This window comes from Falco punctatus (genome assembly GCF_963210335.1).
Source record: "Falco punctatus genome assembly, chromosome: 7".
Lineage (NCBI taxonomy): Eukaryota > Metazoa > Chordata > Aves > Falconiformes > Falconidae > Falco > Falco punctatus.
The window spans coordinates 13,168,289-13,183,841 of NC_137587.1; the positions used below are offsets into that span (position 1 = coordinate 13,168,289).

Sequence of the window (15,553 nt, forward strand, 5' to 3'; positions counted from 1 at the left end):
GAGGTTGTCAGTACCCAAAGTATTTATTGCTATGTATTAGCAATGCATTTTTGTATATCTTTAAAGGGTCACATAAAAATAGATTTAAAGAATAGATTAATTGAAGTCCTAGATTAAAACATTGTTTGGTTTAGAGAATTTTACTACAACAAAATTCATGTTTATGTATGAAAAGTTATATAACCTTATATGAAAATGTCATGAACTATTTTCTAAGCACTACATGTATTCCCAAGTGGGAAAAATTAAAATATCTAAAATATATTAGATTAAGTTTACAAGACCATCAATGATCTTTTAAACATGCAGCTGTTTACAGAATTAAGTTTTACAAAATGTTTAGTTCAGTAATGGAACATAAAGAAATAAGTAGGCAACATCAAAATTTTTGTACAGTATTTGAAACTCACTTTTACAACAAGCATGTCCTTGGTATTGTGCTGTAAAAAATAATAAGCAACTTCACCCACCCTTAACGAACTGTCCACAGGTTTACTTACAAGTAAAGATGGATGGTTAGGGATTGTAAAATTCTCAACAGTGCATTTTGCATTCTTCCATAAACCATCCTAAGCATACCGTCACATAAGTAGCCAGGAGATTACAAAATAAACTATAGCTGGGCTTTAGTTGTTGACACAGAATGCTCGAATGTGAATAAAATTGCCAAAAATAGCATGTTAAATAACAAAAACAGCCATAAAGCAGGCTGTAAGCATTGAATGTTTCATAAATGTTATTTTTTAAATCATTAAATTTGTATAGAAAAATTTTATTCACAATATATTGTGACAAACCGTCACAGGAATGATATAGTGATTGCAATAAGGTATCATGCAGCAGCAGCTTTGTACTTTATAGCTATTTTTGCTTTTAAAAATTAAACCTCTCCAGTCATGCTTATCACATAGTTTTTATCTGCAGTGTGTACAAATGAGGAACACAGTACAGGATATAACAAAAAGATGTCCAATCAGCTGGATGGGAATTAGTTTTCATAAATATGAAGTACATTACTGTATCCTGAAACATGCATGTCTATAGCTTGTCTTTACTGTCCAGTGCCAGGCTGCCTGCAATCATCTTCTGTCTATATAATACCAAGAGGGTCTGCTGGTAATTGCGACTGTATCAGCTGAGGCTGCAGCGGTGGTGGTAACTGCAGAGGTACCATTGGTTCCACCATCTGTACTGCGTTGGAAGGCGGTGGCTGACACGCCACAGGATTAGGTGCTTCTACAATCTCTCCGTTGTAAAAGAAAAACTGACACTGTTGAATGAAGGTCTCTATAACCGACTGGTGGATTTTGGTGGTAGAAAGAAACTCTCTGTTTTCAAAATCAGGTCTCATCAAAGTAGGCCAGAAACAAATGGACAAGTTATCAGCCGTCATATAGTTGGTTTTATACTGCTGACTAACCCTGAAATGAGAACATGCACAAATTGAATTCAAACCAGTATGCAATCAGTTACAAATAGTTTCATAGCTCTCTAACTGTAAGCAGTATTATTAAACATTCTCAAGGTTATTGTTGCTTTCCTCCAGCTATCTATTTAAACAATCATTCTTGTTTTTTAAAAGTGATTATGCAGAAGAAAATTTAGAAACCATGACTTTTCCAGATTTGAATAGCTAACAATTATCAACACGATTATGCTTTTAATTAAGAAAGAAGTTCAACATTCCACCAACATTCTGAAGTGACAATAATAAACAAGGTTTCAATTTCTCAACCAGCTACAGGAGTTCATAAAATTAAGATTTTGTCCATTAAAATGTCTAGAACAAAAGTGACAGAAATCACCTCTTACTGAGGACAGTCAGATATTAACCAACATCTATGGCACTCAAAGGAAAAAGGTACCACATTAGATCACACGTTAAAAAAAACAACCACAAAACAAAACAAAAAAACAACAAATAAATCAAGTGTTGACTAAAGCACACCACTGCAGGCTTTTTCATACTGGCCAGCAACAGAATTTGGCCAAGCTGTAAAGAACACCACCAGTGGAAATTTCACTAGTATCAACACACATAAATATTGGTTTATTTTTCAGCATATAACACAAAGACTTCCAACTGGGGTTTTCTTTCTAAAAGTTTCCTGCTTTTAAGCAAGGGCTGAAACAGATTCTTCACTTATGATCTAAATTCATTATTACAATACTATTACAAGTAAAAACAACCAAAAAAACCAAACCATCCTGTTACCAAATTTACCATCTACAACTAAATGCCGCCTCGGAAAAAAATGCAGTCCTTTTCATAGTAATAGTCTAGTAAGAGACAGGATATTTTGTTGTCTAAAAATACTCTGCATTCTAAAGTAACATCACAATTTTATCTAGAAGTAATTAGCGAGAGAGATACATTAAAAAGTGTGTGTTAATAAATCTGACAAACACCTAAGAAATTCATTCAGCAGGGAACATGCAATCCCTGTATTACAGGAGACAGCACAAAGCTAACTGAGCTACAGTTGTCCTGCAGAAACAGACAGAAAATAAAACTTCAGCAATTTGTCTGTTACAGTTTTGATGATTAACAAGAGCAAACTGCAAGAATTTCTGACAGCTGGCTGTAGTCCATAGATTCAAAAGCTGTGAAAACTGTAGTAAACACTAGAACTAATGCTGTAACAAAATATTTTCACTCATTTACAATGCATGTATAGTGAAAACTATAAAGCGTAGGCTTACATTTTAGCATGCGCATTACTTGGAATAAGTAGCGTAAGGGTACACAGACACTGCTTCTCAATCTGTTTTGAGTAAGTTTGGTCCAAAGGATATTTGGATACTATTGACAGTAATACTAGTGACAGTAATATTCCTAAGCCCCTTCCTAAAACAATCACATTTTAACTTCATTTAAGGATTAAAGAACCCAAAAATACAAATGTAAGCTTACATTTTCCTTAGTGTTTTTATTAAAGGGTTTCCTTCCTATACTGAATTCTGTGTATAAACTCCTCCTAGACTATAGTCTAGAGGTAGAGCAATGAATGAGACTTACCAAGAATTAAATAAAACTTAAGTGTAAGACACATTGTGATGGGACAATGAATCGGTCAGAGTTTTGAATCAGAACTGCCTGTACCTTTTCCCTAAAATGAGTACAATGAGCATGATTTCAAACTCTGTAACGGTGTACCGTTAGAGAACAAACTACACCATGATAAGTTATAAAACCAAAGAATAGCACCTGCTATATAATAAAACCTATTTTATGAAATAAAAGCCAGATAGTCTATTTTACAGACTGCTTTTTTCCTGACATTTTTGCTCTGAATTTAAAAATCTTTCAAGAGGCTTCTTCAGTCACATAGGCTAAAACTTATACCCTCCAACATACTTAAGCACATCTAAGGTTTGATTATGTGTTTGGCCATATCATGCATCTTTTTTCCCCACCCTTGTCATGAGCTTACTGCTTGCCGGTTCTCTCATATTGTTTTCTTAATCTAATCTGATCTAGTTGTGGACTGCTGCTGCTGTTTCATTCTTCCCCTCCTCCTTCTCCTTCTCCACCAACTTTCTGGCATCAGACCACAGGCTGTCTGAGATCAGCTAGTATGTTCTACAGAAAATTAGTTTTCTGCTATTTCTCTTTTCCTTTAGAACATGCTGCAGCTGCATAATCATCAGATCCAACAAATGAAGTAGTGGGAATCTATGGCTAAAAGTGAGATCGGAAAAGCGCTGCACCTCTTTCCTGATTGCAACTCACAACTAGATTAAGTATAACGAACAATCAACTTCATCTCTCCTGTCTTTAAACCTCACCTCTGTCCTAAGGGTAAATAAAAACCTACCACCGTGTATGCCATCTCCTACCAAACTTTCCCAAACTATTTCACAATCTTCTTGTAAGTACTTAGCAAATGCCCATTCACCTTCTTTTATGTTCACACAAAAAGGAAAAATGAAGAGCCTGTTTCTCTTGATCCTGCCACCTTCCTCCACTGCAAACTCTTCAGGAACTTCAGGCTGTAAACCCACTCTATGATCAGACTTTAAAAGTTGTACATCTGTCTTCCCAGACTTCAGAAGCATACTATACCATATTGGCCCTTATTTATAAAGGGAGTAATTATCAAAGAACAAACATAAAACACAACCAGTATCAAAAAAGCCAATGTCAATCTAACACTGTCCTGTTTCAACATCTTTCAAACTCACTTCTGCTCATAGTTCATCAACCACAATTAGCTAGCTAGTATGCTCTGAAAGGTGCTTATCACACTGAAGAAAAATTCACATCACTGTTGTTATTTATTATATTCTCATGGTTATTGGCCTCATATTACAACAGCACTCAGCTGGATAACACTTGTATTTTTTGTTTCAACAACTAAGTCCTATGCTCATGAACATAGCAAAACAGCATCAATCACTAACACTATAATCTATACAATACCCCAATCCTTACTCTAATGACATACGATGCACACAAAAAGCATTTAAAACATCAGTTTGCGATGAGAACTCTTCCGTCATGTGGAAGTGTGTTTTATTGCATTTAACAAACAATTAATTGATGAACATTTCCATTTTAATTATATACTAGCAGTAATTTACCATAAATTAATCTCTTAAAAAATAAATACAGAGTCTAAAGAATTTAGTTACAAGTTTCCTTTAAGATCCTGTATCCACCTCTATCTACACCTCGCCCCCACCCCACCCTCTGCAACTGCTTATGTTCAAGCAGTTTTCTTGTTGAATGGGCCACAACTACTCGGCACTGCAAATGAAAGAAAAAATGACAGCTTTTCCTACTTAAGATTATTTTACTAGCAACCTGCAATGTAAATCAGTCACCACTAAAAAGAGAGTGGACCAGAGAGCAGTTCTCCAGTAAGTTCTGCGATTAATGCAATTCATTTGTCTGTAGATAGGTGTGAATTAGAACCTATTCAGAATTTTTTAAAATTGTATTTAGCTCTTTCACTTGCAGCAATCCAGGTACTTCACACTGTACATTCAGCTGCACTATGGAAATAGGTAACCAGATGAAGCTTTTTGACAATTCAGAGACTGCCATCCTTCCACAAAAATTTCTATCAGGTCCATTAAGAACTATTGAAACATTACAGGTAATTAATAACTGTGTCAAATTTGAGATGTTTGGTTTTACTTCATATGCACAAGCACAACTTGCAATTCTGTAATATGTAAATACATGGAATAATTACATCCATTGATATGACTTCATCTGTTTTAGGGCTCAATTTGTATTTGGCAAGACTGCAATGGAAAAATTGATTGATTTCCCTGCAAAGGAGAACTTATAACTTTTATAAACGCTTAGTAAGTTGTATATGTGATAGAGAAGTGTAAAAGTAGGTGCCTGAATTCTGAAGTTTCTCATTCAGTGAATGACTCCTTCCAAACTGCAATGGAGAGTACCTACATTCTCTCTGTTGACTAAACAGGGAAGTTAAAAGGTCTCATTTCTGCCCCCATATCACATGCCCAATTAGAGTGTTACAAATACCTGCGAAAAAGCAAACACACACACACACTAGTCTAGAACAATTTAACAACTTAAAAGTCATTAAGAGGTTATTGGTGCATATATATGAAATTGTCTAGCTGGAAAGCACCATTGCAGACAATGACTTGAGAATCCTGGTGGGCAAGAAACAGAACAGGAGCCAGCAAGGGGCCCCTGCGGCAAAGGCAGCCAACAATCAGGAGTGCTGCCAGCTGGTCGGGGAGGTGATCCTTCCCCTCTACTCAGCACTGCAAAGGGCACATCTGGAATATGGGGTCCAGCTCTGGGCTCTCCAGCAAAACAGACACATGGAGGCACAGAAGCAAGCCCGGTGAAGGGACACAAAGATCATTAAGAGACCAAGGATCTGTCAAGTGGGGAAAGGCTGAGAAAGCTGGGACTGCTTAGCCTGGAAAAGCTATGGGGAAGTCTTGTAATTGGTTATAAATATCCTATAGGAGGGTGTAAAGAAGATGGATTGAGACTCTTCTGAGTGGTGTCCAGTGACAGGACAAAAAGTCACAGGCACAAACAGGAAATTCTGCCTGAGCGTAAGAAAACACTTTTTTACTGTAAATGGTGACTGAGCACTAGCACAGGTTGCCCAGAGAGGCTGTGGAGTCTCCCTCCTTGGAGATACCGAAAACTCAACTGGACACCATCCTGAGCAATCTGTTCTAGTTGACTGCCAAAGCAACGGGGTTGGACTAAACAGTCTCCAGAGGTTCTTCATAAACTCAACAATTCTGTGATTCTGTCTAAAAACGGATTTAAAAAAAAAAAAATCACAAGCTAATCTTTACATGACATATACTGGAAAACAAAGTTTCTTACAAAAAAGTTATTTTAGCTTTGGCACTGGGATTTTTTAAAAATAATTTAGTTAATCTCATCCAGTGGATTTCAGAGAATAATCCCATTTTAGCTGAAAAAGTAACATGACTAAGCTGGTCTTTGTCTTCCTGTTTTTTATAACTTAATATTATACACTTGAGCATGTAAAGCAGCAGATTATGAGGCAGTATATACCTACCAGTATCAGATTATTTTAAAAGTTATTTTTCTATTTACTAAACACAAACCTATTAAAATTCCATGCAGGAGGCAAGATATAGGAAGCAAGTGTAACCAATTTATTGTTACTTACAGCTTTGTCCTACATTTTACTTACTCAGCAGGGAGTTTGGGTGCTACATTTTAGATTCTGATTGAAGCCAGCCCTGCTTTAAAGGGGTGGGGGTTAGGTTTAGGCCAAATGACTTTCAGATCCCCTAAAACCTCTATTAGTCTATAAATTTAACAGCTACTTCCTGAAAACAAACAAAAAGAATTAAAAAAAATAAATAAGACCTGTAACTGATGTATAGTTATTTTTCAAGCTTTTTTGTTATATACACCAATCATCCTTACAACTTTATAGTAGCAATGATGCCAGCTATTTATACATCAGTAAAAGACAACAGAACATACAATCCTTTTCTAATGAATCTCTAATTCCTAGTTTCATTTTCCAGAGTTATACTAACAGATAAGCAATACAGCATAACATTTTCTATTCTGGTGGTCAATTCATTGTTACTAACACAATCCTTTTTGCAATTGTTACAACAAACAAAATTTTAGTAGAAAAATACTAAACCTGTTTAGATGCGTTATTACATATTTGAAGACATCATAATTCACTGGGTGGAATTTCTTCACAATTTCTTTTAACTCGTGTAGCCGTTCTGTCTTATCCATGATTTCTATAGAAATAAGTGATATTTTCTGACACATCAAGACATACTGAATAAAGCGTTGCTAAGCCTTTTTCCTGGTATAATGATACAGATAAGATACCCACAGAGAAATATCAAGTGAGAAAATATTTGATAAAATTCCTGTCTGCATATACTATTGTATAGCATAACTTTTTATTATAGAGGTAACTATCTAAACAAAGAAATATTTTTCTGTATTTAAGCAGAATTACTCATCTGTGTCTAACAGCAAAGAATCACTTGATTAGCTCATTGTTGGCTTGTAGAATGACAAGTAACAATGTGACAGGGTCATTTCTTGTTAGATTTTCCTCTGCTTGCAAAATGTGAAAACTTAGACATAAGATTTATTTAGACTGAAGTTTCATAAAGATTTGGAAGAAGGAAGACATTCACATGAACTTAGAATATTGTAATTTTCTCATTTAAATAACTGATAAGCTTATGAATGAGCCTGATGTAACTATTTTAAATACACAACTGAAAGAAAACCAGGGATTTTTACAGGCCCAAACAACATCATTTATGCTTCCAAGAGGAAATGTGCAACGTGTAAGAAAGGACTACAGAATAAAACAACTTTTTAAAAAAAAAAACAAAACAACTCATGCTGCTGCTAAAACACTTGTGGAAAATACCACTGAAGTATTGTAGAATGATACATTCTGCAGAATATACTTCTATTCCATGATGATTCGTACCATAAAAAGGAATACAAATTCACCTCTATTACTTGACTGCACTGCTAAAATGAAATTTGATATAGCCTAGCACTACTGTAGGAATAATATGAAATATGCTCCAATATATTACAAACAGTGATTTAATGCAGTATTAATTACATTTTAAGCAGTAAGTCCATTTATATTCTAAGTTATTACACATTTTGGCTGAAATCTAACTGATACACTTTTAAGAAAAACTAAAACCTAACTAATAACATTAAACGAGCAATTTGTCTGAAAAATACAGGTGTAATACTACAAATATGTATCTACAGATATATTCCATTAGAAGTTTTGTATTTTTGGACGATTATTAACCAAGTCCAGGCCCAAGCCTTAGGTTTTCATGTTCTGAACAAAAAGCATTAGGAATACTGTCAGAGTTGTATCCTACAAAAATGTTTAGCAGTCTTTTTGTAAAACAGTTTGCTGACAATACAAGAGATACTATTTAAAAGAAGGGAACAATTTAGTCTTTTCACTTTGAAGTGTCCAAAAAATGTTTGTAAGGCAAACATAATTAAGTATTTGATCTTACAAGGAGTTCAAAAAGAATTTGAAAAATCTAAAAGAATTACCATAATATTCCATAGATGTGTCTGATTTCTAAAGCCTACTTTGAATGTAAGACTTCATGAATTCAAGGATTTTTTTCCCTGTTAACAACTGCAATACAGTTCCAAAAGCTTTCATCATATGCAGCCCTAATACAGAACGGAAAAAAGTAGTTTTCTCCTATTAAATTTTCTACAAAAAGAAGAAATAATAAGCCACAACTTATTTAGAAAAAATAATGTATTAAAATTATTTCATCATATAGTTCTGTTAGTTTTAAAGAATGTTTAAAAAAAACTACATGTCTAAGCACTTTTTAAAATATTTTGGTGTGGCTAGTCCTTTCAACTTACAATGAAGTAAAAATTGCAATAAGGGCAATCAATATAACATAACTAGGCCAAGACAAGATTTGTTTATTACTTACTTGATGTTTCTAACAACTCTTGATGCAAAGAATAAGGAATTAATGGATCTGGCAGATCTGCAAAAAAAGCTTTAAGAGCCCCAGCCACAGCATTTACTGTTACTCCCATAGACTCTAGACTGATATTATGATCTGTAAAACAAAATTAAACAGCAGTGTAAATAAAACTTACAGCTATCATTCCTCATTAGTATTTAATGAAACAAGAATTTACTCAAAACACTGAATATGAAAATGTTGCCAAACGTTTATTAAAAGAATGCATGAAAAGGTGAACCTACAGATAAGGTGCCATCACTGTGACCCACATGAAATCAAATATAAGAAAATCTGACAGTATAAGAAATCAGCAGAAGATCAGAAAAATAAAGTTGTCTGATTTTCCATGCAGACTTAAATGCTTTTCTATTTGTCACTGACTGGCTTCTGATTATCATTTTTGCCCAATAGTAAGTTTTAAATTATATTTCCCAACATTTTGTTAAAATCTGGTACAGGGCACATCAATTGGCGGAATTCATGTAACCACATGAAGCCTTTTAAAAAAAGGACAACAAAACATAACAGTGACCACACTTAGCCATATAATCTACTGCTAGATTCCCAAATAACAGAAGCTTCATGTTTTATAACTAGAGATTTTTTTTAAGATGAAATTTATAATAATAAAGTAATGCTACATAATTTTAATACCGAGGCTAGAACTGGAAGCACTGCAAACTGCAGAACTTCAAAATTTAAAATATTTGAAATGTTTTTAAAATTTTAAAAACATAAAATTTAAAATATTTAAAAACTGAAGTTTTGAAAATAATAAGTTTAGTTTCCAAAAGTCCACTCCACCTGAAACTCTGGAACATCCTTTAATAAGGTGACTGAAGAAAATCTCAGATTATCTGAAACACCATAGTAAGGCACAAAAAACTAGAACCTAGCACATTTATTTTTCTTACCATCAAAGAGTGTTTTTACTATTTTTCACAGGCTTGACTTCATTATTAATATCCAAGAACAATTCATAAGTGTTTTCATTTTGAAATATCAACCAAGATCATAAATTAAATGAGAAAACAGAAGGAAAAAAATAATGCAACCCTTTCCTTTAACACATCAAAGTAAACAGCATAACCTACCAATCATATTTCAGTACATTCTAGCATGAAAAAGGCTGCATTAGAAATTTATTATCAAGATTTAATTGTTAATCCATATTATTCAAGACAGCTTTCAATAAAACAAGTATCAAGAAGTACTACATTTACCGGAGGGTACGAGGGGGAAGCGAATGCATTAATGCCTAGGTACTGATAAACTATTAACACAAGGAGCACCTAGGACTGCATTTAAACTCTTAAAAACTAGAATACCACCTAGAAAATATTTTTAACAGCACTTAAAGCCAGCTGCAACAAGATTCTATCCCATCTTGTGTTTATACGTAGCTTTATTGGCAATAACCAATGAACCATACCAATACAACCTACCAGAGCATTAAGTACTCGGTGCTATGGAAGTCAGTTTGGAAGTGCAACCCTTTTATATTGCACTATGATAAATCCATGGAGAATTCAAGTTCTGTTTTGACTTTAAATAATAAAATCTGCCATTACCTTGATCAAACTGTTTCTGAATGTTGTCTTGATCTGTTTTATTCCCACTAACACGGTACAGGCCTTCCGTACATAATCCTTAGAAGGGGAGGGAAAAAAATAAATTAAAAACCAAGTTTGTATACTATAGAGCAAAACACAGCCAGTCATAATTACTAATACAGAAACCAAAAGTAGGAATACAAATCTTAGATTCCTAAAAATTAACATGTTAACCATTTTACTGATATAGGATTATCAAAACATAAAGTATCAGTTGTTTATTGAGTCCAGCATTCCATTTAATACAAATCACTCTGAAACTACATTGTGGGACAGCAAGAATCTGACTGTAGGCATTTGTGGAACAGTTACCCAAAACTATTCCCTTCCTGATCTCTACTAGACTGTTGTTACTTACATCTTTTTTTTATATCATCAAAAATCTTAATTCTGGAGTTTGGTACCCACAGAATTTACGTTTTTAAAAACAGTCTTCACAATTTGGGTGTAACAACTTACTGGCAAGCAATAACACACTAGTAAAATACTCTGCAGAAAAATCTAGCATTTGTAATTGATTCCTGTTTTTTTTAATTTCATGGCGTAACACACTCCTGCAAGATGCAAGGACTTAATCTTTTAACATACCTTCCCTTTTACCATTTATATTTTATAAATCTTGCATACATTTCTCCTCATTTCTTTGCTAAGATAAACCATCATGCCATTTACAAGTCTGTCTTTAAGGGTGCAGAGGAAGAGGGAAAAGGAGACAGGTGTTAGGAAGCAGAGATTCTCCAGGCTTCTCATTATTACTTTGTTCTACTGTGCATTACGGAGCCATCATAATTACAGCAGCCATTCTAAGTAAATATTAAAAAATACACCTTTATTATGTACACACACACACCCTGCTCACTCCACTCCAGTGATTATGCTTCCTATCACATTGCTATCTTTTTCGCACACAGCTACTCACTGAATGAAACTGTCCATCCTGCTAATCACACCATTACCCAAGATCTTGTTCTTTGTTAATTTAGAACCCATTAAGGAATACAAGCAGTTTATAGTTCCATAATTCTCCAAGTTACTTTTATGGATGCAGAATTACCTATAAGCTAGATCTCCATAACAGTACATGGTTGTATTTACAAATTCCCAAGTTTTAGAGCTTTATGAAATCCCTAGGCTTTTTACCATCACAGCCTAGTGACTGAACACATTTTAGATTATCAGATCAATACATAACTTCGCTGTCACACCACAGTCACCGAGTGTGCCTTTTAAGCTACCAAGAAACACTAGGAATCCTGTTACAATGCCCAAAGTACAAAAAGCACTTAAATGCTTCATACTGCTGGGAAATTTATATCAATTAATTTTATATCAACTCTTCTAACTTAATGCCACAACAATTCACATGTCTCTCTACTGGCTGTACCAAGTCTATGTGAAGTAAGCTTTTCTTCAACTAACTTTTATACCTACCATTTATCTTTCCAAATCCATAGTCAAAGAGTTTTCTCTGGTAAATACACTCCTAAACAGTTCTTTCAAGAAACTGAGACTCATTCACCGACATCCTCAAAAAGCACCAGAGGGTATAATTGGTGGCACAGGGCAAAAAGTGGTTTCAGTGATTCAATGGTTTCCACAGCTGGAAGGGATTTCAAACCTGTCTTCAAAAGAATGCCCTGGATATGCTACATACTATCACAGATGTAAACACTTTGCATTCCTCTTTCAGAAGTTGTAAATAAAGAAATATAAGAAAATCACTAGTAGATAAGAGCAAGCTAAGATCAAGATTCTCTTTGTTTAGCATGGGAGAATTCTCAGTTGGAGACCCTACAGCCCCAGGTTATTCTGTGTTTTATCGAACTACTATTCAATTTGGTTTTGCACAAAAGGAATTGAATGTGCTGCAACAACATTTTCTGAGAAGTCTGATCCAGTCACTGTTTAGTAGGACTGTTTAATCCTTGAACACTTGAACTGGGCTGCTCTGAAGACAGAGATGCTCTATTGCAATATTTGGGCTTCCCCTCCCCATTTCATCATGTAGTAGACACATATTTACTCAGACCAGTACAGCCCCAAGCAACACAGAAAGACTGCTTACAGTATTTCAGAAAATTTTCAGATTAAACAAGGAGACGCCTACTAAGAGTAAAAATAATTATTCTTGCTTGTATATTTTAAAAAGTAACACTTCATAAAACAGTTGGTCAACAGTCATTAAAGTGTTTCTCTAAGGCACACAAAGACACAAGTTTAATCTGCTCATGGGCACACACACAGCTAGAAGTCTGAAAGTGTAATTTTTAAGTAATGCTTTAATTGTTTGTTTTTTATTATCCAATCACATCTTCATGAAGTATAAGACATACAAGTTCCCTAGTTTTAGCTTTTAAATTTCTTGTGTATCTATAATATATGTCCATATATTGAGAAACAGAGAGAAGGTAACATTTATTTTTTAAAATTTATCCACTTCCTTCATCTGCAAGCCCATTGATTTTTTCAGAATTCTTATCTATGTTCTTATCCTGCTTCCCTTCTGGTCCAGCTGTAATTTTCACAATAACCTTACTAGACAGAATGGCTGTTGTAATACTATATATCAGAATAATTAATTTATTTGCTTCTCTGACCTGCGAGCTTTACTACACCTTTAGGTTTAAAGAACTAGATCCTCCTTATTTCACGTCACAATAGCCTACATTTGCTTCAAGACAGAGCTCATCTTTGCGTGGATTAATCCTTTCTCAAAAGTAGCTTGTATTGCCTCATAAATTCTCTTCTTGTGCCTTCTTTTGTGCTGCCGGTTGTGATTAGTGTTCCATCCCATCTAACTGGAACTTCACACAGGGTTCAAAGCATTTCAAGGAAAACAAGCAAAGTGGATCTGCACCTACAGACATACTTAGTTTGTAGGACAATTCCATTCTTAGGCACCAACACATTTCACAACTCTTGGTTCCTCCACAGAACATACTAACTTCAACACATGGGCAGATCAAAGCCTACCTGGTACAACAGCCAGTTTCCACACCAGTAAGCAGTATGTGCTTGAGAAGACAAGTAGGAAGAGCAGGAGGGAGACAATTTTCCTGTGGGATATACTCTCAGCTTCCTGCAAATGGTGGCTTACACAGACTTTTGCATAAGGTGTTGTAATAGCCACTTGTGGATTCATCTTCCACCAATTCATCCAAATCCCTTTAAGTCATTTACTTGTGATCTTTACAACTACCCACAGCAAATGTAGTTTTGTAATTCAGGAATGTACATCATGAAAGCACACTAGGTTTATGCTCAGTAGCTGAAGTTTTCATAAAATCTTTTTTTCTTTATTAACAAGAAGCGGTAAACTTCTCTGCTCTTTCCCAGCAATATTTATAAAAATCTATGTAATTCCCTTTCCTCAGAAATTCTCTAAGTTAATCATTTCAGTCTCTTTTTTATCCAAGAGTTACTATTATTGTCATATGAAGTATCTTTTCCCAATCTTTTCTACTCTAAGACAGACTGACCCAAATTGTAACCAATTCAAACTGCCTGCATACCCTGGAATTACATAACAGCGTGATTTCCTCCTGGCCCCCATATCACACACTCATAATTCTTTTAATTCTTTTTTGCTTACTTGATAGCAAGTACTAAGAGTTTAAATTTTTCAGACAACTGTCTATAATGGTTTTAAAGCTTTTTCCTGAGTGACGACAGCTATATTCATATTTAGTCTGTTAAAAAAAAGTCACACAGCATCTGCCAACTTGACATCCATAGCCAGGTTCCGCTACCATTGCTCTGTCTCCATTTCTGAATACGTGCCACCTAATCACAGCAAGTCTCTCTCTCTCTCCCCAGCTTAATTCCTTCCTCTACAGCAACCATTTGAACTTTTCAGGAATCATTCATCACCACAATAGCTGAAGCTATCATTCCCACACCTACTTTTGTAAATTTTGGGATCTATACAATTCTAGAATTTTATTTCACAGATTGACCTGGTGTACCACTTCTCAACCCCTGTGCTACCCAGACTGCACAAGACTAAAGGAACTACCACCCTACTGATCTAGAATGGTAACTTCTATGTATGTAATTACAGAGCAAAGAATCTAAACTCTTGTCAATTAAGAGTCTAGCAACTAAACTGACTTACATAAAATACATTTAAAATTCTACATACAAGGTGTTATCTGTGCCTATAAACACTGGCCTTTAAATATCCATGACGTTCAATTCACACACTGAAAACCAGAACCAAAAATAAGTGTCTTACTGCTTCTTATAAAAATATAACTTAAAAGAATATTGATAAGTTTGATGAAAAGTAAGCAGTGTAAGAAAATAAGGAGTACTTTTTAAAGACTCAAAGAACAGGCAGCTCTCAGCCAATGCTGAATTAACATTTCTATCATATACATTAACCAATTATTAAACAAGCTCTCAATCATTTTATGAAGCATCGCTCAATCACATATTTCATGGCCTGTTCATTTCGAAAAAAGAATAAAAGACTTCAATTAATAGGACATGCCAAACACACCTAGAAAAAGGTAGGCGCATTCTTTACTTCATTAAATATGGGTGACATCTGAAGATACTCTAATTTTCCAGGCATACTGGCTGTTTGGTCACTTTGGGCCTGGAAAAAGCTAGGGGAGTAAGAGGAGCAGCGTAAGCACTGTCAGTACTCTGCAAACGATATTGATATCTTGGTCCCGTCTGCGCTGTTTAGGAATTCTTTATGTAATTCCCATGATGTTCCCTTTGAAGCGATACCTTAATTAGCAATACAGCTCAAGTGCACAACGTGTTTATGAGTATTTCAAAACATATTTGTTTTCAGTGATTCTCACACACTAATGAATTAATGCATGTGCTCCTCCTCCACCCGTCTGGTAGTCAGTCTTCCATTAGGAGAAACAACTGATGCCTGTTTCCCCCTCCTCTCAAGTTTGGACAGGGTTTCCTCC

General features: G+C 34.8%; 1 protein-coding gene across 3 annotated transcripts in view; it reads right to left on the minus strand.

Moving 5' to 3' along the window:
• Positions 1 to 4: 4 nt before the first annotated feature.
• ARHGAP5 (Rho GTPase activating protein 5) overlaps positions 5 to 15,553 on the minus strand; it is a 56,585-nt gene continuing 41,036 nt past the window's right edge. Inside the window, exons 5-8 of one of the 3 annotated variants that reach the window (XM_080397019.1) lie at positions 10,581 to 10,658; positions 8,971 to 9,102; positions 7,143 to 7,248; positions 5 to 1,421 (exon numbers count right to left, since the gene is read on the minus strand). In XM_080397019.1, coding sequence (XP_080253145.1) covers positions 1,091 to 1,421; positions 7,143 to 7,248; positions 8,971 to 9,102; positions 10,581 to 10,658 — 647 coding nt within the window. In that variant the 3' untranslated portion in view covers positions 5 to 1,090. Of the gene's footprint in view, positions 1,422 to 7,142; positions 7,249 to 8,970; positions 9,103 to 10,580; positions 10,659 to 15,553 lie in introns of those variants that run through there. The other 2 variants (XR_013929703.1, XM_080397020.1) reach the window with 2 other exon arrangements.